Source organism: Tachyglossus aculeatus, chromosome 25, assembly GCF_015852505.1.
Source record: "Tachyglossus aculeatus isolate mTacAcu1 chromosome 25, mTacAcu1.pri, whole genome shotgun sequence".
NCBI classification, from domain to species: Eukaryota; Metazoa; Chordata; class Mammalia; order Monotremata; family Tachyglossidae; genus Tachyglossus; species Tachyglossus aculeatus.
In genome coordinates, this window is record NC_052090.1 from 1,533,727 (window position 1) to 1,555,377 (window position 21,651).

Consider the following 21,651-nt stretch of genomic DNA (forward strand, 5'->3'; position numbering starts at 1 on the left):
GCTGTGTGACCTTGGGCATGTCACTTAATTTCTCTGGGCCTCAGTTTCCTCAACTGTAAAATGGGGATTCTCCCTCCCACTTGAGAGTCTGAGCCCCATGCAGGACAGAGACTGTGACTGACCTAATTGACTCCTACCTACTCCTGAGTTTAGAACAGTGTCTGACCCATAGTAAGAAGTGATCAAGTACCATAAAACAAACAACAAAGAAGCAGTTCTTCCCAACCTGGGGAAGGGAAAATTTGGGGTGCCCTCCCTAGGGACCTCAAATCCCCATACCCTTATCACTTCTATCTCTTGTCTCCAGTTCAGGCGTCTCCCCAAAGGCAAGGGTTTCACCAGGGACTAGACTATCACCCCATCACGGGACTGGCTACAGGAAGTTCATGGAGAAATCAGTCCATCAATCATATTTATCGAGTGCTTACTCTGTGCCCCGCACTGTACTAAGCACTTGGGAGAGTACAATAGAATATTAAACAGACACATTCCCTGCCCACAATTACCTTACAGTCTGGAGGGGTAGAGAGGGAAGACACACGTTAATATAAATAAATTACAGATATGTAAGTAAGTTGCTTTAGGGCTGAGAGTGGGGATGAATAAAGGGAGCAAGTCAGGGCGATGCAGAAGGGGGTGGGAGAAGAGGAAAGGAGGGCTTAATCAGAGAAGGCCTCTTGGAAGAGATGTGTCTTCAATAAGGCCTTGAAGGTGGGGAGTGTAATTGTCCATCAGATATGAGGAGGGAAGGCGATCCGAGCCAGAGGCAGGATGAAGACGAGAGGTTGGTGGCGGGATAGACGTGATCGAATTCCAGTGAGTAGGTTAGCATCAGAGGATTGAAGTGTGCGGGCTGGGTTGTAGTAGGAGAGTAGTGGGATGAGGTAGGAGGGGGCAAGGTGATTGACTGCTTTAAAGCCAATGGTGAGGAGTTTCTGTTCGATGTGGAGGTGGACGGATAACCGCTGGAATTTCCTGAGGAGTGGGGAGACGTGGCCTGAAAGGTTTTGTAGAAAAATGTCCCGGGCAGCAGAGTGAAGTATGGTGTATGCAGAGTGTGAGAAAAATAAGAATGATAGTGTAGTGGCTAGAGCATGGGTTTGGGAGTCAGAAGGTCATGGGTTTTAAACCCAGCTCTGACATTAGTCTCCGGTGTGACCTTGGGCAAGTCACTTCACTTCCCTTTGCGTCAGTTACCTCATCTGTAAAATGGAGATTGAGACTGTGAGCCCCACATGGGAAAGGGACTGGGTCCAATCCGATGCGCTTGTATCCACCCCAGTGCTTAGTACAGTGCCTGGCACACAGTAAGGGCTTTACAAATACCACAGTTATTATATATGGACCGGAGTGGGGAGAGACGGGAGGCAGTGAGGTCAGAAAGGAGGCTGATACAGTAAAGTGAGATAGGATCAGTGATTGGATTAACGTGATAGCAGTTCGGATGGAGAGGAAAGGGCAGGTTTTAGTGATGTTGTGAAGGTTGAACCAACAGGATTTAGTGATGGATTGAATATGTGGGTTGAATGAGAGAGAGAATTCAAGAATGACGCTAAGGTTACGGGTCTGTGAGACAGGAAGGATGGCGGTGCCGTTCACAGGGATGGAAAAATCAGGAGGACAGGGTTTGGGTGGGAAGTTAAGGAGCTCTGTTTTAGACACGTTAAGTTTGAGGTGACGAGAGGATAGCTAAGTAGAGATGTGTTGAAAGCAGGAACAAATATGAGACTGCAGAGATGGAGAGAGATCAGGGCTGGAGATTAGGTTTGGGTATCATCTACATAAAGGTGGTAGTTGAAGCCATGGGAGCGAATGAGTTCTCCAGGGGAGTGGGCGTCAATGGAGAATAGAAGGGGACCCAGAATTGAACCTTGAGGGACCCCCACAGTTAGAGGGTGGGAGGCAGAGGAGAGGCCCATGGAAGAGATTAAGAATGAACAGCCAGAGAGCTAGGAGGAGAACCAGGAGAGGACAGCGTCAGAAAAGCTGAGGTAGGATAACATTTCCAGAAGGGGATGGTCGACGGTGTAGAAGGCGGCTGAGAGGTCTAGGAGGATTTGGAGTAGAGGCCATTAGAGAAAGCACTCCCTCCTGATCCTGCAGATCCCCAGGTCTGTGGATTTCCCTGGCACCTGAAGCTTCTGCAAGGTCAATCAATCAAACACATTTATTGAGTGCTTACTATGTGCAGAGCACTGTATTATGCACTTTGAAGAATACCATATAACTGAGTTGGTAGGGGCAGGGGCGCCGAGCCCTGCCCTGGGCACCAGGCAGGGTGTGGGGGTCTCTCTGGGCCAGCTGGGCCCATGAGGCGGTCCCTCAGTCCCGGACCATGCCGGGGGTCAGCTTGGGAGTCAGAGGGTGTGGGTTCTAGTCCCGGCTCGCCCCTTGTCAGCTGTGTGACCTTAGGCAAGTGACTTCACTTCTCTGGGCCTCAGTTCCCTCATCTGTAAAATGGGGATTAACAATAATGATGGCATCAGTCCTTGTAGACTGTGAGCCCGTTGTTGGGTAGGGACCGTCTCTATATGTTGCCGACTTGTACTTCCCAAACGCTTAGTCCAATGCTCTGCACACAGTAAGCGCTCAATAAATACGATTGAATGAATGAATGAATGAAGCACTTCTAGACTGTGAGCCCACTGTTGGGTAGGGATCATCTCTATATGTTGCCAACTTGTACTTCCCAAGCGCTTAGTACAGTGCTCTGCACACAGTAAGCACTCAATAAATACGATTGATTGATTGATTGATTATTATGTGCGAAGCATTATTCTAAGACTGTGAGCCCCACATGGGACAACCTAATTACTCTGTATCTCCCCCAGCACTTAACAAACACCATCATCTTTACTATTATTATTGTTAGAGAAGTAGCGTGGCTCAGTGGAAAGACCCCGGGTTTTGGAGTCAGAGGTCATGGGTTCAAATCCCAGCTCTGCAACTTGTCAGCTGGGTGACTTTGGGCAAGTCACTTCACTTCTCTGTGCCTCAGTTACCTCATCTGCAAAATGCCCCTCGGGGGACAACCTGATCACCTTGTAACCTCCCCAGCGCTTAGAACAGTGCTTTGCACATAGTAAATGCTTAATAAATGCCATTATTAGTATTATTAGGTAGAGGGGCTGCCCCAGAGGTTGGAAGCATGGAGGCCCGGGGGGTCGGGGGCAAGGGGGCCCATTGTTGGGTAGGGACCGTCTCTGAAGCAGCGTGGCTTGGTGGAAAGAGCCCGGGCTTTGGAGTCAGAGGTCATGGGTTCAAATCCCAGCTCCGCCACCTGTCAGCTGTGTGACTTCGGGCAAGTCACTTCACTTCTCTGGGCCTCAGTTCCCTCATCTGGAAAATGGGGATGAAACAATCAATCAATCGTATCTATTGAGCGCTTACCGTGTGCAGAGCACTGCACTAAGCGCTTGGGAAATACAAGTTGGCAACATCTAGAGACAGTCCCTACCCAACGGTGGACTCACAGTCTAGATGAAGACCGTGAGCCCCCCGTGGGCCAACCTGATCCCCTTGTAACCTCCCTAGCGCTTAGAACAGTGCTTTGCACATGGTAAGCGCTTAATAAATGCCATCATTATTAATACGGTTGCCAACTTGTACTTCCCAAGCGCTTAGTCCAGTGCCCTGCACACGGTAAGTACAGCTGACTGGCCGACTGACTGACTGAAGGGGGGCGGCTCTGGAGGCCCCGCCCCGCCCCTTTCCGGCGCGCGCTGCCTGTCGGGAGAGTAGTTCGTGTCGCGCCGCTGAGAGGCGTGGGCGCGGGCCCGAGGACTCCATCTCCCAGCAGGCCTCGGGGCGGAGCCCCCCCGCCGGCCCTCCCCGGCCAGGCCTTCCCCGGCCAGGCCTTCCCCGGCCCGCAGCATGGCGTCCGGCTGCAAGATCGGCCCGTCCATCCTCAACAGCGACCTGTCCCGCCTCGGGGCCGAGTGCACCCGGATGCTGGACTCCGGGGCCGACTACCTGCATCTGGATGTAATGGACGGGTAACTGCGCCGGGCGGACGGACGGACGGGTGGGCCCGTGGGACCCGCACTCACTCACCGACCGACCAACTTATCTAAACTGTGAGCCCACTGTTGGGTAGGGACCGTCTCTATATGTTGCCAATTTGTACTTCCCAAGCGCTTAGTACAGTGCTCTGCACACAGTAAGCGCTCAGTAAATACGATTGATTGATTCTCTGATGGTCCCCCCCCCCCCCGCCCTTCCCACAACACTTGATTACTCTATTTGACTAATGATGCGTGTATAGCTACAATTCTGTTTATCTATTTTGATAATAATGATGGCATTTGTTAAGCACGGGGGGGAATGCAAGGTGATCGGGTTGTCCCACGTGGGGCTCACAGTCTTAATCCGCATTTTACAGCTGAGGTAATAATAATAATGTTGGTATTTGTTAAGCTCTTACTATGTGCCAAGCGTTGTGGGGGGGATGCATGGTGACCAAGGTTGTCCCACGTGGGGCCCACAATCTTAATCCCCGTTTTACAGATGGGGGAATTGAGGCAAAGAGAAGTGAAGTGACTTGCCCAAAGTCACACAGCTGACAAGTGGCAGAGCCGGGATTAGAACCCACCACCTCTGACTCCCAAGCCCGGACTCCTTCCACAGAGCCACACCACTGAGACACAGAGAAGTGAAGTGACTTGCCCAAAGTCACACAGCTGACTTGTGTACATTTGTACATATTTATTATTCTATTTATTTAATTAATGCTATGTATAGATCTATAATTCTCTTTATTTTGATGCTATGGATGCCCGTCTACTTGTTTTGTTTTATTGTCGGTCCCCCCGCTTCTAGACTGTGAGCCCATTGTTGGGTAGGGATTGTCTCTGTTGCCAAAGTGTACTTTCTAAGCGCTTAGTCCAGTGCTGTGCACACAGTAAGCGCTCAATAAATACGATTGAATGAATGAATGACAAGTGGCGGAGCCAAGTGTTATCGATGCCTGTCTACTTGTTTTGTTGTCCGTCTCCGCCTTCTAGACTGTGAGCCCGTTGTTGGGTGGGGACTGTTTCTATCTGTTGCCGAATTGTACTGTCCAAGCGCTTAATGCAGTGCTTTGCACAGAGTAAGCGCTCAGTAAATAGGATTGAATGAATGAATGACCGTGTGCCCGCCTGTTGGGCCGTGGGGAGCAGCAAGGCAGCCCTTCCCCGGCGAAGAGCGCAGGAGGACTCGCTGGGCGCCCACGACCCTTTCTCTCCCCGTGGGTCCCACCGGAGGGACCCCAACTCCCCTCCCACCCCCTTCTCCATTCAAGTTTTTTCCACTCAAGTAGGATTTTGGCCCACAGTTGTTGCTTCCTTATCGTCCTGGAGTTTGCCAGGATAGAGCACACGAGGCCACTTTAAGGGACGTCTCTGGCAGCCGTAGTATGCTTGGCCAGTTCCTGGTTGGTGTCAACATTTCCTCTTCCCCTGCTCACCCAGTTCGGCTGCTGGCCAGAGGTTGGGGGGCGGGCGGCGGAGCATCTTGAAACCAGGGTGCCCAGCCTTAACTCTGGCTCTGAGGCAATGCCCCACCCTGGTACGTTATCATTTAAGGGCAGACTACGACTCCCTTGACTAATGGCAAGGTCTGAATAGGCTTCTCCATTCAGTTACACTCCTGCCTGAACTCTTCCTTTTATGAAATCTTGCACTGAGGCTCAGGGAAGCAGATTTCCCTAATAATAACTGTGGCATTTGTTAAGTGCTTACCGTGTGCCAGGGACTGTACTGAGCGTTGCAGTGGATACAAGCAGATCGGGTTGGACACAGTCCCTGTCTGCGTGGCTGAGTGGAAAGAGCACAGGCTTTGGAGTCAGAGGTCGTGGGTTCAAATTCCGACCCCTCCAATTGTCAGCTGTGTGACTTTGGTCAAGTCACGTAACTTCTCTGGGCCTCAGTTACCGCATCTGTAAAATGGGGATTAAGACTGTGAGCCCCCATCATGGGACAACCTGATCACCTTGTAACCTCCCCAGCGCTTAGAACAGTGCTTTGCACATAGTAAGCGCATAATAAATGCCATTATTATTATTATGGGGCTCACAGTCTTAATCCCTATTTTAGAGAGGAGGAAACTGAGGCACAGAAAAGGTAAATGACTTGCCCGGGGTCACACAGCAGACAAGTGGTGGACCAGGATTAGAACCCAGGTCCTCTGCCTCCCAGCCCATGCTTTTTCCACTGGGCCACGCTGCTTATTTTTAAAACATATACAGGAAAGACTCTGGCGGGAGGGGCTGAGACTGACGTGCAACTGGAGCTTTGACTTTATTCAGGAATGAGCAGCGTGTTAGTGGAGCCCGAATTACCTGGGTCAGAGCGTGCTGGGCCCCCGACTCCTGGGGAGGTTGACCCTTGGCTGTGAGGTTTTTTTGAAAACTTGTTATTTTCATTAATCTGAGCATCGGTTCCAGAATGAATCGAAAGTTGAAGGTGTCGCTGGCCTGGTTTGAAGGGCCTGAACTACAGTTTGGTGCCGGGTCGTCATGTCTGAGCATCACCATGAGATAGCACTTTGCTGCCCAGGCACGTCTGTTAACGGGGTTCTCAGAACTAGGGTCAGGCCACAGAGGAAGAGGAAATGGTGACACCAACCAGGAACTAGCCAGGCATACTGTGGCTGCTAGAGACGACGTCCCTTACTGTGGCCTCAAATGCTCCGTCCTGGCAAACTCCAGGGAGATAAGAGAACTTGAATGGAGAAGGGGAGGGAGGGAGGCAGTGGTGGGGTGGGTGTGCCTCAGAATATGGCACCTCTTTGGAGAAGCCCAGAGTACTTTCAGATACCTAGAACTGCCTTCCTACCAACTCCCCCGTGGAAATGGCTGAGTTGCCCCTTTCCCCTGCCCCTTTCCAGCAGAATCGAGCACTACCGCTCTCGGAGCGGAGGGAAGAGCGGGCTGGAACTAGTCCATTGGACCATGATGGGTGTGTTGGGCTGGACGTAGCTCAGGAAGGAGGGAGGGAGGGCTTTTAGACTGGAGGAATTGCGGAGCCCCACTTCGTGATGGCTCACGGGAGTGGCCGTCCTTACCTGGATACAGAGTCTGCCTGTGCTTGTTTTCTATGAGATAGAAGCTGGGGGCCTGATAAGTTTAAGGTAAAAAGGCCAGTTTCTTACTGGGAATGCATATAAACCCTAGCGTACTCACCCGGGTGCCCTTGTAGTACTCTGCACAGTTTGGACTCAACAAACGCCACTGATTATTGATTGAAAGAGAAACCCATTTCTTAGTGGGGGGGGTATATGTCTTTTGTTAATCACTTACCAGGTGCCAGGCAGGGTACTATGCTCTGGAGTAGGAACAAGTTTATTGGGTTGGGCAAACTACCTGTCCCACAAGGCTTGTTGATTGATTGACTGATCGATGATTCCCCATTTTACAGCTGAGGCACAGGGAAGATCAGTGCCTTGCCCAAAGTCACCCAGCAGACAAGTGGCAGAGACAGGATTAGAACCCAGGTCCTCTAATTCTGGGCCCGTACCCCGCTTCTCGGTGGGTCAGATTCTGTTAGACCGTACCAATTTCTTTGGCTGATAAACCCTACACGGAGATTGTGAAGACTTTCACAGTGCTCCTCATGTAGCATGAGGCTGGATGCAAGTTAAGTAAAGCTTTAGTTTTATTGTGAGCAATTACATTCTCATATGATCTCTTTTTCTAAGAGCACAGCAGAATCAATTGGGTGTTTGAGTGCTTACTGTGTGCAGAGCACTGTGCTGAATGCTTGGGAGAGGACACTATAAGGCATGTTCCCTACCCACAAGGAGCTTACAGAATGAAACAAAGGGATGGGGAGGAGCTTCTTATATCGGCAGCGTGTTCGACCTCCGTATGAGAATAGCTAACTGATTTCTAAAACCAAGGTCACTTCGAGAATAAGATGACTTTTTCTGAGATTGGGGAGGGGAGAGGGGGTAAATGAAATGTCTTCTCAAAAACAATCACTTCAATACTGTGAACATCATGGAGGTGATGGTCCCTGTGGGAGCTGATTGGACCTCGGTGGGCTGGGGGAGATCAGAGTTAAATGAGAAGCAGCCTGGCCTGGTGGATAGAGCATGGGCTTGGGAGTCCGAAGGACCTGAGTTCTAATCCCGGCACCACCATATGTCTGCAGTGTGACCTTGGGCAAGGCACTTATCTGTGCCTCAGTTATCTCACCTGTAAAGTGGGGGTGAAGACTGTGAGCCCCAGGTGGGACATGGGCTGTGTCAAACCTGATTATCTTCTATCTACTCCAGTGCTTAGTGTAGTGCCTGGCACCTAGTAAGGGTTTAACAAATACCCTAAGGTGAGAATTGCTAAATTTGCATGGAGACACTTGGCTAGGGTCAATAGCAGAAATTGCTCATTAGTAGTTTTATCGGCTGTACTTCCTGGAGGAGCATCGAATGGGTTAAAAATGACAGTTTTGCTAGGTTTGAATACAGTCCGATGGCCTTAAACAACTCACTCAGCGGGCCAGTAATATTGTGACATATTTTATGTACCCCTTACTGTTGAACTCAGAACAGTTTATTTCAGAAATTCTAATAATGATAATTATAGTATGCTAGGTGAGTGGTATTTTTGACCCTCTGGATGCAGGTCACAGGGGCAGGACTGGAAATGGGATCCAGGAATTTTATTTCCAGACCTCCACTCTCCTACTTGCCGCCTCTGACCTATTCCTTGGACATTCAGCCCAGCCCAGGCTGGGCAACCACCCACGTGGCCCACTGGGGCCCACGAGGCTTCTGGGAGCCAGTGGAGCCACTTTCAGAGCAGCAGACTCTCCGTCCCCTTTCCCAAAGAATAGCTTGTACAGTTAGTTGTCCTTGTGATCCAGAAGCGGTCAGGCCGCTCCCCCGATGATTGTGGAGGCAGGTGTTAGGCCAACTAAAAGCCAGTATAGCGTGTCAGTGAAGGTTGGAACTGATTCCAGCGTGGCTCGGTGGAAAGAGCCCGGGCTTTGGAATCAGAGGTCATTGGTTCAAATCCCAGCTCTGCCACTTGTCAACTCTGTGACTTTGGACAAGTCACTTCACTTCTCTGGGCCTCAGTTACCTCATCCGTAAAATGGGGATTAGGACTGTGAGCCCCACCTGATCACCTTGTAAGCTCCCCAGCGCTTAGAACAGTGCTTTGCACATAGTGCTTAATAAATGCCATTATTATTATTCCGGAGAGACAGATTTCCTCGCCCCCTCTGGCTGGTCTCACGGGTACTTTACATTTAGGTGATTTTTCCAGAGCGCTTTCCTAAATCCTGAAACCACCCGTAGGCACATATGGATGGTTTAATCCATAGAGAAGCATCATGGCCTTGGGAGTCAGAAGGCCATCGGTCTCACCCCAGCTCCACCACTTGTCTGCTCTGTGGCCTTGGGCAAGTCACTTCACTTCGCTGGGCCTCAGTTCCCTCATCTGTAAAATGGGGATTAAGACCGCAAGCCCTATGTGGGACAGGAACTATCTCCAACCCAACTATCTTTTATCTACCCCAGCACATAGAACGGTGCATGGCACAGAACAGGTGCTTAACAAATACCATAATAATAATCATTATTATTATTGTTATTATTCAACGGGTTTCACACGGAGACAAAAATGATCATTCTGTTTTCAAAATGGACTCTGTTTCCTTGGTAGGCACTTTGTTCCAAACATCACCTTTGGTCACCCTGTGGTGGAGAGCCTGAGGAAGCAGCTGGGTCAGGACCCTTTCTTTGGTAAGTCAGCATCTGAAATCTTAAGCAAAAAAAGTGTTGGTCCACGAAAACCAGAGTCCTTGTGCCACTCAGAGGCCAGAAAGGACAAGGAAACACCTAGCTTCAAGGGCTGTAGTTTGTCGAGTAGGCAAGCATAGAGAAGTTGGGGGGTGGGGAACAGGACATGTTGGTTTAAGGGATTGGGATATCTGGGCCAGCAAGAGTTGCTAGTCCTTCCTGGAAAAACTCTCCTCACACTTCTTTCTCCTTTGAAAGTGGAGTTTCGTCTTTTCCAGAGGAAGAAGGCTGTGTTCTTTTTACACGTAGCCCCTCTCTGCTCCCATCTCAAGGTTGTATAGGTTGACAAATTTGCAGATAAATCAGAGTTGTTGGATATCTACATTCTCCTCGCCACCGCCCCCGCCAACCCCAGCCCAGGAAATTTTATTGATGATGAATATGTTGCCAGCTTGTACTTCCCAAGCGCTTAGTACAGTGTTCTGCACACAGTAAGCGCTCAATAAATACGGTTGAATGAATGAATGAATGTCCAGAGCCATAAGGCTTTGGGCATCCGGTGGGTACTATTACATGGATCAGCTTCCATTTGCTTGAGGAAATGGTTCGTTGGCATTGAATAAGAGACGAAAAGAATTGGGACCCTGTGTTTCCTACATACTTCTCTTCCCCCATCCAACTCCACATCCTAAAATGGCTCATCCAGGCCCACTATCACTTGTGCTCCCTGGTGACATGGCTGAACTGAGGAGGCATCGGAAGTGGGAGAAGATTTAGAAATACTTAGCTGGTGGACTTCATCACCTGTTGAATGTTTTATACTGATTAGTGGTTATTTGGGTGTCCTTTTCTTTCACTAGAGCAGTTTTTCTGTTTAAACTGCCTCGGACCCAGAGGTGCAATCCCTCGGTACCATCAATTTCTGCTCCCAGGGCGGAGTGCCCTGTGGTGACACCACTGAGAAATGCAATCCTCTCCCTTGGTAATTTTAAATCCAAGCCAGAGCATTGAGTATTGTGCTAACAGAGAAGCAGTTAGTGCTGCGTAAAGAATGCAGCTCATCGAGTCCCGGAATGATTGAATTGAGTGATTCCTTCAGACATGCACATGATGGTCGCCAGACCGGAGCAGTGGGTGAAGCCAATGGCCGTAGCAGGAGCTAATCAGTATACCTTCCACTTGGAGGCCACAGAGAACCCCGGCGCACTGATTAAAGACATTCGGGAGAACGGCATGAAGGTGAGCGGCTCAGGGGAGACTGTCACGTTCTACACAGTGCGTCCCCTTGGAGGATTTGGTTATGTTGCAAGTGGTGTATCGTGACTGTATTTTATGGGGCTGCACCTATGCCCTCAACTTTGTCGGAATGTGACAGAAAAAAAAGGTATCTGTTAGTGTTGACTATGTACCGGGCACATTACTAAGCGCTGCGGTAGACACAGACTAATCAGGTTGGACATAGTCCATGTCCTTCTGGTGGCTCCGCTGCTGTCCGTATGAAGCAGGTTAATGTGCCCTCGGAACATTTCGTCTGGTCCTCTGGGCGCCACCGACGACCTGCTGCGGAGATGGACTCCTTGGTCGTGGCTGGAGACCGTGAATGTTTGATCGAGGTGGGAGGGGCACTCACTGGATCCGAGCCAAATGCCTACCAAAGTAAAGGCTGAGTCTCCAGGTGCCAGCTCTGCTCCTTGTTCCGTGGTGACTTTAGCCCCAGCAGAAGCCTCAGAGGCTTCCCTAGCAGCCCATGCGGCTTCAGGGGAGATGGGTTCCCCGTCTAGCCTGGAAGGTACTTCCTGAGTTCACAGCAGAGCCAGGAAGACTGTCTTGACCCCACAACACTGAGTGTGACTCCTTGATTTGGGGTCCAGACAAAACTGGTGGGATACCGTGCCCCAGGCTCTTTATGTAGTGAAGCAGGGGCTTCAAGGCATTAAGGGACCCTCTGCTTTCTACTGTGCTTAGGTATTTGAGGATGGGCAGGTACCATTGAGTGGGTTAAATAGTTCACTGATTTGAGTCAATCCATGTCTAGAAAACATTTGACATATCCAGAGAACCTAGCAGTAGCACAGCCCAGTGGAAAGAGCATAGGCCTGGAAACAGGAGAGTTGGGTTGTAGTGCTGGCTCTGCCACTTGACTCCCCTGTGACCTTGGACAAGTCACATAATAATAACAATAATAATAATTTTGGTATTAAGCGCTTACTATGTGCAAAGCACTGTTCTAAGCACTGGGGTAGATACAAGGTGATCAGATTGTCCCATGTCGGGCCCACAATCTTCATCCCCATTTTACAGATGAGGTAACTGAGGCGCAGAGAAGTGAAGTGACTTGCCCAGAGTCACACACCTGACAAGCGGCGGAGCCGGGATTTGAACCCATGACCTCTGACTCCCAAGCCCGGGCTCTTGCCACTGAGCCATGCTGCTCTGGGCCTCAGTTTCCTCATCTGTAAAGTGGGGATTCAGTGCCTCTGCTCCCTCTTTTTTAGACTGTGAGCCCATGGGGAACAGGTACTGTGTCAAACGATTATCTTTTTTCTACTCCAGGGCTTAGTGAAGTAGTTGACCCATAAGAAGTGCTTAACAAATACCCCCAGTTTGTTATTATTATTACTGTTATTAACAACCAATTTGCCTGTATCCTTTGTTGTAGGTTGGCCTTGCTATTAAACCCGGGACAACGGTGGAGTATCTCGCCCCGTGGGCCAATCAGATCGACATGGCTTTGGTCATGACGGTGGAACCTGGTTTTGGAGGACAGAAGTTCATGGACGACATGATGCCAAAGGTAGCAAAGAGGACATTGTGCAGGGACACGTTACTTGAATGCCTTCATGGGGAGTGGGAACAGCCCAGAGACCTATAGTATTGTTGAGACTCTTATCTTGTAGATGCTCGCTTAACTTCTCTGGGCCTCAGTTGCCTCCTCTGGGGATTAAGACTGTGATGAGCCCCATGTAGGATATGGACTGGGTCCAACCTGATTAGCTCATGTCTACCCCAGGGCTTAATACAGTGCCTGCCACGCAGTAAGTGCTAAACTAAGTCCATTATGAAAAATAATCTGATGGGTAGCTTAGTGGAGAGTGCTTGTGTATACTGCAGTTCACTGGCTGGTTTGGTATGTTTTGAGTTTCTACATTTTATGGTGGTCTTTTTTCACTGTATTTCTAGGTTCAATGGCTGAGGACTCAGTTTCCCTCTCTGGATATTGAGGTGGATGGTGGAGTTGGGCCTGACACAATCCATAAATGTGCAGAGGTGAGAATCAATAAGACTCCATTGTAAGTCTGCCCCACGACCAGGACTTGCTACAATCAAACCCACTTCCCGGGATTAATTGAGGTTAGAAATCTGGGGCTCCCCAAAGAAAGAAAACTGGATTTGGCTGCCTCAGACGTGTTCAGTTTGGTTTACGGAAGTTGGCCACACCACCTCCTTTCCCTGTCTCTCAAATCCATGATCTTACCATTATCCTGGACTCCTCCCTGTCTTCCTTTTCCCATCCGATTTTCCTCTACATTTCCCAGCTGTGCCGCTTCCTCTCAATCCAAATGGCCACCGACCCTCATCCAGGACCGTGACATATCTCAACCTCACTGGTCTCCCTGCTTCCATTCTCTTCCCTTTCTGGTCCATGTTTCATTCTGAGGTCCAAGTCGTTTTTTTCTAAAATGTCCTTCTGCACACATCTTCCAACTCCTCAAAAACCTTCATTGGCTTTTCATTCCTCTCCACATCCAGGAGAAACTCCTGACCCTTGGCTTTAGGCATTCCTTCAGTTTTCTCCCTTCTAACTCTACATCCCAGCTTTCACTCTTCGTTCCCATCAAGCTAACCTATTCATTGAGCCTCTTTTTTTATCTCTTCCAGCTCTGACCCCTTGCTAATTAATACCCTTCCTTCACCCTGGAACTCCTCCCCGCCCCAAATCTACCCAACCACAGATCTCCCCAGGATATGTCCCCTTCTCCCCTGCCACCTTCTGAACCTGTTTACTTTGTACCACTTTTTTAATGGTATTTGTTAAGTGTTTACTGTGTGTCAAGCAGATACAAGTTAATTAGGTAGATTCAAGTTGATGATATAGGGCTCACAGTCAAGTAGGAGGGAGAATGGGCATTGAATCCCCATTTTACAGTTTAGAAACCTGAGGCACCGGGAAATGAAGGGATTTGCCCAATGTCACACAACAGGCTGATGGCAGAGCAGGATTGGAACCCAAGTCCTCTGACTCCCGGGCCTATGCTTTATCCACTAGGCCTCACCCTTTTTGTCTTTAGATATCTTCCTACATGCCTTATTACTTCCTAAATGCCCGATTACTTGCCCCGTGTACCTGTCCTGGCCCCCGAGCTCCTCCAGCCATCAGCGCAGAGCCCCGTGTACCTGTCTGAATAATAATTATGGTATTTGTTATGTGCTTACTATGTGCCAGGCCCTATGCTAAGAGCTGGGGCGGATATAAGCAAATCGGGTTGGACACAGTCCCTGTCCCACGTGGGGCTCCTAGTCTCAATCCCCATTTTACAAATAGTAATAATAATGGCACTTACTAAGTGCTTACTTTGTGCATAGCACTGTTCTAAGCGCTGGGGAGATTACAGGGTGATCAGGTTGTCCCACATGGGGCTCACAGCCATAGTCCCCATTTTACAGATGAGGGAACTGAGGCACAGAGAAGTGAAGTGACTTGCCCGAAGTCACACAGCTGACAATTGGCGGAGCCGGAATTTGAACCCATGACCTCTGACTCCAAAGCCCGTGCTCTTTCCACTGAGCCACGTACAGATGAGGTTACAGGCACAGGGAAGTGAAGTGACTTGCCCAAGGTCACCCAGCAGGCAACCACCTGACTCCAGGGCCATGCTCTATCCACTACGCCATGCTGTTTCTTGACCGTCCCCTTCCCCCGGCTGGCAGCTCGGAGCCCCATGTATCTGTCCTGGTACTTTCTTCACCCCGCTGGTCTCTTGAGCCGATTTAGCGAGAGCGGAGACCACGGCCTGACAGGCCCAAGAACGGTCTGAGCCCTTTGCTGGGCCTCAGTTATCCCTTTGCCACCCCTGACTACATGCCTTCTGGATGGGGCAAGGAGGGTGACCCCCCATCTGAGGATGCAGAAGATCTTGCTGGTACCCCTCTACACTGTAAGCTCAGTAGGGGCAGGGAACGTGCCTGCTAATTCCCAAGCGCTTAGTACAGTGCTTTGCCTTTAGTAAGCACTCAATAAATACCATTGATTGATATCTGAAATTATTTTTCTGTCTTTTTCCCCCCACCAGATTGTAATCCAGGGCAGGGATTGCACCTACTAACTCTGTCCCCAAGCGTTCAGCACAGTGCTATGAATGTAGTAGGTGCTCAGTAAACACTATTGCTCTACCAGTTAGCTTCAGTTTGGTAGCTGAATACCACTGATAGTATCCTGGTATTCTGGAACGGGTTCTTCAGTAATTTTCTAATCAAGGCGGTTCAGCCGAGTGGCATTGGCTGGATAACATGTTTTCATTTGGTAAAATAGACCTGTTCGAAAATGCGTATTCCAAATTTAGAGCCACTATCTTCCCAGGCCGTTGAGGCCAGGGTCCTCATTCATTCAATTGTATTTATTGAGCGCTTACTGTGTGCAGAGCACTGTACTAAGCACTTGGGAAGTACAAGTTGGCAACTTATAGAGACGGTCCCTACCCAACAGTGGGCCAGGGTTAAGAAAACGGAGAATTCTTTGATGGTGGTTTGTGGGTCCAGGGGCTGCTGGAGTCAGGAACACTGTAGAACGGAAACTGCAGGCATGTAGAACTTGGCAGAGTTAGAGGGGAGTGATTCTGCCATAATGAAGGAAGGACCGAAGTGCTGCATTTTGCCAAGGTTGGAAATGTCACTAACTTTTATTTTTTCCCCTCAAAGACCATGATAAATACACCTCACTAACCTGCTTCCAAGCAGGCCTGACCCTCCAGGCCCAGAGCCACCAGAGCTGCTTGGACAGGGAACAGGAGGGAAAGCCAAGCCCCCATCAAAGTCCATCTGACAGGTTTTACTTGTTTTTGTGAAATTTAGGAGCAGGGCAGTTGGAAAAACATTGCCAATTTACACATAACCAAGAATTCTCCGAGTATTCCGCAATTCCTCTTGTAGGAGTTCTGGCTTTTTTGTTAGGCACTTGAATAGATACAAGCTAATCAGGTTGGACACACTCCCTGTTCCACATGGGGCTCACAGTCTAAGAGGAAGGGAGAACGGGTTTTGAATTACCATTTTACTAACAAGAAAATGGAGGCACAGGGAACTTAAATGACTTGCTCGACATCACCCAACAGGCCAGTGGCAGAACGAGAATTAGAACTCAAGACTCCTGACTCCTGACCTGTGCTATTAGGCCATTCTGCTTCTGTTGAACCCTTAAAATCTGCCAAAAGTTAAAATCGCTGAAGGTAGTCCTGCCTAAGGAACTTTAAGCATTTCAAGGATGAAAATGGGTTGAACATAACAGGACCAGTTTTGTGGTCATTTATTTGTTTCTGGTCAGGGTTAGCATAACAGTGGCTGTGGCTGTATCACATTCAGCTCTGAAGATGAGCACTCATATATTACAAGTAGTGGTACTTGAAGCTCAACTTAGCATAGAGGCAAAAATCTGGAAAATGTCAAATCTGTTTAAAAAAAAAAAGGTGGGGTTTGCAACTAAGGCCAGTTTCCCCTCTAATTTTTAACAAGCCATCAATAATATGTAATATTTCTTCAGGTAATATTTTCCAAATTGTGGTGCCACTTCTTTCCCCATCCCCCCGTCCTACCTCCTTCCCCTCCCCCCAGCACTTGTGCATATATATTTGGACAGATTTATTGCTCTACTTATTTTACTTGTACATATTTACTATTCTGTTTGTTTTGTTAATGTGCATATAGCTTTAATTCTGTTTGTTCTGACGACTTTGACACCTGTCTACATGTTTTGTTTTCTGTCTCCCCCTTCTAGACTGTGAGCACATTGTTGGGTAGGGACCATCTCTATATGTTGCCAACTTGTACTTCCCAAGCACTTAGTACAGTGCTCTGCACACAGTGAGCACTTAATAAATACGATTGAATGAATGAATAAGATAGGAAGGGCAGAGCTTAGCTCTAAATGTACCGATACCCCTAAATCAACCAATCAATCGTATTTACTGAGCATTTACTGTGTGCAATGCACTGTAGTAAGTACTTGGGAGAGCACAATACAACAAGAGCACTGAAAGTAGATATATCCCAAAGTGTTTTATATGTCCACCCGATGGGGCAAGGTGCTAGAAAGGTGCCCAGCTCATTCATTCAATTGTATTTATTGAGCACTTAGTGTGCAGAGCACTGTACTAATCACTTGGGAAGTACAAGTTGGCAGCATATAGAGACGGTCCCTACCCAACAGTGGGCTCATGTTGCTCAGTGCAAAAAGAGTCTGTCTCAACAGCACTGTCACATGTGGGTGACAGCTCAGCACTGGCAGGGCCATCTTCAAAAATGGCGGGTAACTCTATGTTTATATATGTGTGCACACATAGTTTATATGTTATTTCTGTATTTATTGCATAAATAATGTAGAATCATGTCACGTATAGCTGCATATCCATGTCCTGCTGTGGTAACCTTACAGGGAGTTACATTGGCAGGCACCATTTTGGAATTTCCAGTGTCCCATTACTTGGTGCCAAGTGAACGCCAATTTCAGAGGCCACGAGGTGCACCCATCAGCTCTCAGCCCGTCTCCAAATGTGGCCCGGTTTGCGGTTTTCACTCGGTCCCAGAGTCTGGCCAACGGAGCCGGATTTGGTTAGTCCCTGAAAAAACACATCCGTTTGGGGTTTTGGTGGGGAAGCGAGAACTGCCTTTGCACCACAGAGACTCGCTAACAACAGACTGTTATGGGTGTTACAGGCTGTTAGCTGGAGAGAATAGGCATCGGAGGATCGAGGTCCTACCCCGTGAGCTGGCCTAAATTTCTGAGCACTCCTCTCAATGTGTACATCATATCCCCAGCTGTTTAACCAATGTTTCCTATCTTTCAGGCAGGGGCCAACATGATTGTGTCGGGTAGTGCCATTATGAGGAGCGAAGACCCCAGAGCCGTAATCAACCTCCTGAGAAACGTGTGTTCGGAGGCCGCTCAGAAACGCTCCCTTGATCGGTGAACTCCACCCCGCCGTCCTCTCCCCCGTCCTCTTCCCTCCCTCCCCTTCGGTCCTCCCCCGTGGCTGCAGGTAGCTAAACGCTCTGCCTATTAAATCTTATTTTTTACTGGTGCCAAAGGGTGTTCATCTTCCTGCTGTTGAAGCAGTGCTGCTGTCCTCAGCAGTAATTCATGCCCTTCCATTCGCTGACTAGGGGCACTGGTGCAGAATACTCTGGTAAGGGGGAAGAGAGAGGACCTAAAGAGTGCTCACTGTTCCCATGCCAGCCATGGACAGTGTAGGGGAGGCCTCCCCCACTTCTTGACCGTGAGCCCGTTGTTGGGTAGGGATTGTCTCTGTTGGCAAATTGTACTTTCCAAATGCTTAGTACAGTGCTCTGCACACAGTAAGCGCTCAATAAATACAGTTGAATGAGTGAATGAATGAATGTGAAAGTAACCCCTTGGTGAGGCCAAAGGCTCATGAGGGAATAAAGACGGGCTGGTTCCCCGTCCCCTCGGCCGGCTTTTGAGTGGCCTTGGCCTGTTCCAGGCCACTGTGCCTTGTGGGCAACTGGAACCATTGGGAGTTTGTTGGCATTAACAGAGAAGTCAGCTGTAACCATCTAAAGTTCATTGTTATCCTCAGTAGGCTGGTAAATTGTGAATGTCAAGCCAGTACGATGCAGTTCCCCATAATAGCGCTTAGTACAGTGCTCTGCACACAGTAAGCGCTCAATAAATACGATTGATAATACTGTTGAACTACTGAGAGTGAGGGAGGTGTTCGGTGCCATCCTGGGCGGGGTTGGGAGGTAGCATGTGAGAGGACGTTGGGCTGGGGAACCTCACAGTATGGATATTCTGGGTCACGGGTAACTGTGGGCACTCCAACCTCCATGCCAGGAGAGACAATCCCTGATGGAAAATACTCCCAAATGCCGTAGGAAATAGTTGGTGAGGGGAAAACCGTACTTTTGTGGGTGGATGCTATGAACTGATGTTAATATGAGTTAATATGACAAAATTGCGTGATGATTTTTACCCATCCATGACACTGGGGCCTAAGGGTGCTACTAAAGGGAACAGGAAATTGGATACTAATGCTACTTTTCCATGTAGCTTTCAAATCTAACTTTTGTGCATTCCTGTAAGAAATGTTTTTGCAAAGTTTGAAATAAAAATTCAGTGTGAGAAGCAGCGTGGCCTAGTGGAAAGAGCATGGGTCTGGGAGTTGGAGGACAAAAGAAAGCTTTTGTGGGGATTGTGATGTACATTCTTCTGAGGCTGGCTGTTAAGGAACAACTCCGCTTGGTTTTGTTTAAAAACAGGGTGGGGTGGCGCAATTGTGTGGCAAGATGTGGGAAGAGTTACAGGGGTGTGTTAGGGAAATGGCAAAATGCATTTATTCGATGTCACAGCACATCCATCAATGGCATTTGAGTGCTTACTCTGCAGGGCAGTGTTTTCATCGCTTGGGAGGGTACATACAACAGAGCTGGGCGATACATTCCTTGCCCACAATGAGCTTGCGGTCTAGAGTACATCCTTCCAAAAAGGTCAAACAGGCACTTCCTCACCTTTTGGAAAGACCCTGTTCCTTCTACTTTCATCTTGTTCAGCTGTGAGGAAAAGTCAGCGAGATTTATTTGGCTTGGTAGTTCTTCAGCAGAGCAAGGCAGTTGAAGTAGTTGGTGAAAAAAGTGGGTTTTAGTTCACCGTCCTTACTTTAACTTTCCAATTGCTGGGAACTGATCCTGCTTTAGAGATAGACTAAGAATGTATGGGAAACAAAGGTTAGTGTGTCATCAACTACCTCGGATTAGTGAGCTCTCCTACCTCATGGGTAAAACCATGAGCATCTGCGTAATATAGCAATTTACCGAGTCAGACCAGTGCTTTACCCAACCCAGCCGTCTGTCTCCAACAAAGGGTTTGGAGAGCCTTTAATCACCACCCTGGAGATGCTAGTGAATTTTATATTTTTAATCACAGGGCTTGAAAAAGCTTTGGCCCCAGTCTCAAGCAAAGCCACTTGCCTCCTAATTTGCCCACTTGGCTAGCTCTGTGTTTTTAGGACAAAGGAGGACTCACTTGGCAAGAATCCTGGCTAGGAGAGGATGCAGAATCCACTTCCCTCTCTACTAGGGAAAGGAATTTGGGTGGGATTGTAATGCAGGGGGCAGGGAAGGGGAGAACCAGGTTGGAAAGAATGAGGGGAAACTGGGAGAGCTGGATGACCAAATTCTGTGAATGCTTCGTGGTGCAAGTGAATTAATGGCCTTTTCAGAGCATCTTGAAGGTCTTGGAAGCAAACCAGTAGTTGAATTTAATTTGTCATGTTTTTCCTTTCCACTGTGGTTTGCTAGTCCCCTGGTATTTACAGAAGAGGGATTAGAGAGATCCCTGCAGATATCAGTGCCTGGCAAACAAAAGTTTTGTTCAACAGTGCATAGCCATCTGGGGGCAGGGGATAATGCCCAGCCGACCAGTAAAGAGGAGTCAGTTGCTGTTGACCAAAGGCTCAGTAGATGGTGGGGCCCAGGCCTGCCCCTTCTCCCCACGAGACTGAAGGTGAGTGAAACTCAAAGAAAAGAAAAATCCACAAATGCCAAAGGACTGCTGTACTGCAAAAAATGCTAGCTAAATGCCACAGCTTTTGCCCAAGAGTCTGCGCAGGGAGTCCTGCCACAAAGCAATGCTTAAAAGCGCCATTTGCTTAATGCTAGATGGAAGAATTAGGGGACTGTAGTGCCGTGACGCTGTGAATTGGTTGTAACGCGTGCAGTGTGCTCTAGGAATGTGTTTATTTCAGATAGAATCAAAGGATTGCTCAGCAACAGGAACCAATCAAGTGCTCTACAGTTTTAATGACATTTGAACTACACAAAACATAGAAATAACTTACGTTTAAAAAATCAGAGGTTTTAGGCATTAAAGCAAAAAACAAGTTAAATTCTTAGGACAAACTGGTTTCAGCAGATTTAGGGTTGTTTTTGGTTTTTCCTAAACTGAGACAAACTACAAGCAAAAGCATCAAGTGGGGAATTCTGACAATTGTTTCCTAGGACTTACCAATTTCACATCAGTTGACCAAAGCTTGGTGTAAAATCACACAAACTAAGCCAGGGCCGGTTATCTGGATCCTTAACAACTTGGAGAACATGTTCAACAAAGATGTTATTTGTATAATTTCCTGTGACAGAAAAACACGACTAGTGTACTAACTTGGATTCCACTAGGAACGTGTGGTACGCATTCAGGCTTGCGGAGGCTGGGTGTTTTAACCAGCAAACCTCACTCTTGAATTAAAATAGATTAGAATAAGTAAAATGCATGGAAAACTTCAGGGAATTAAAGAATCAAAAACCCATTACACAATTTCTTCTTTTCACTTTCAAATAAGTAGGTTATTTTTATGTGGCCCCTTTTACACAGAATAAAAGCTAGAAGATTGGATGCCTTAGCTGAACTTTCAGAGATCTGGTGATTGAAAAAGCACCAGTAGTTAAACGTTAACTCTTTTCTGCTTGTCTTGCCTCTCAGTGACCTAGAAAATAGTCTAACAGAAATAAATTATTCTAAAGGATTAAATCTCACCTCTGCAGGAATTGCTGCAAATGACTCCCATCTGCAATAAAGGGAGTTAAACATGTAAAACAACCTCCCTTCACATAGTTATGGTATTCAGAAGCCTATATTCAATCGGTGGTATTTCAGTTAAAACTACTGTACAGTACACTTTTCATTAGGGATTTAAATCTGGTTAG

General features: G+C 48.2%; 2 protein-coding genes across 6 annotated transcripts in view; one reads left to right on the forward strand and one right to left on the reverse strand.

Annotated features, from left to right (window-relative positions):
* Positions 1–3,867: 3,867 nt before the first annotated feature.
* On the forward strand, positions 3,868–18,020 carry RPE (ribulose-5-phosphate-3-epimerase). Of its 2 annotated transcripts, none has more exons than XM_038766423.1 (6): positions 3,868–3,995; positions 9,647–9,726; positions 10,823–10,962; positions 12,383–12,517; positions 12,904–12,990; positions 17,781–18,020. In XM_038766423.1, exons 1-6 carry the CDS (start codon positions 3,874–3,876, stop codon positions 17,901–17,903), a joined length of 687 nt encoding a protein of 228 aa, XP_038622351.1. In that variant the 5' UTR covers positions 3,868–3,873; the 3' UTR covers positions 17,904–18,020. The 2 variants fall into 2 exon arrangements, with proteins under 2 accessions (XP_038622351.1, XP_038622352.1); XM_038766424.1 differs by having other exon boundaries at positions 3,904–3,984.
* The window catches only part of KANSL1L (KAT8 regulatory NSL complex subunit 1 like), a 99,931-nt gene continuing 87,956 nt past the window's right edge, over positions 9,677–21,651 (reverse strand). For 2 of the 4 annotated variants that reach the window (XM_038766420.1, XM_038766421.1), the window contains exons 16-17: positions 21,482–21,512; positions 19,263–19,654 (exon numbers count right to left, since the gene is read on the reverse strand). In XM_038766420.1, coding sequence (XP_038622348.1) covers positions 19,644–19,654; positions 21,482–21,512 — 42 coding nt within the window. In that variant the 3' untranslated portion in view covers positions 19,263–19,643. Of the gene's footprint in view, positions 9,746–19,262; positions 19,655–20,956; positions 21,513–21,651 lie in introns of those variants that run through there. The other 2 variants (XR_005456235.1, XR_005456234.1) reach the window with 2 other exon arrangements.

Coding starts and splice junctions, on each gene's coding strand:
- RPE (XM_038766423.1), top strand. CDS start 3,874: ATGGCGTCCGGCTGCAAGATCGGCCCGTCCATCCTCAACAGCGACCTG. Junction 9,727..10,822: donor GGGTCAGGACCCTTTCTTTG/GTAAGTCAGCAT, acceptor TGATTCCTTCAG/ACATGCACATGATGGTCGCC. Junction 10,963..12,382: donor TTCGGGAGAACGGCATGAAG/GTGAGCGGCTCA, acceptor CCTTTGTTGTAG/GTTGGCCTTGCTATTAAACC.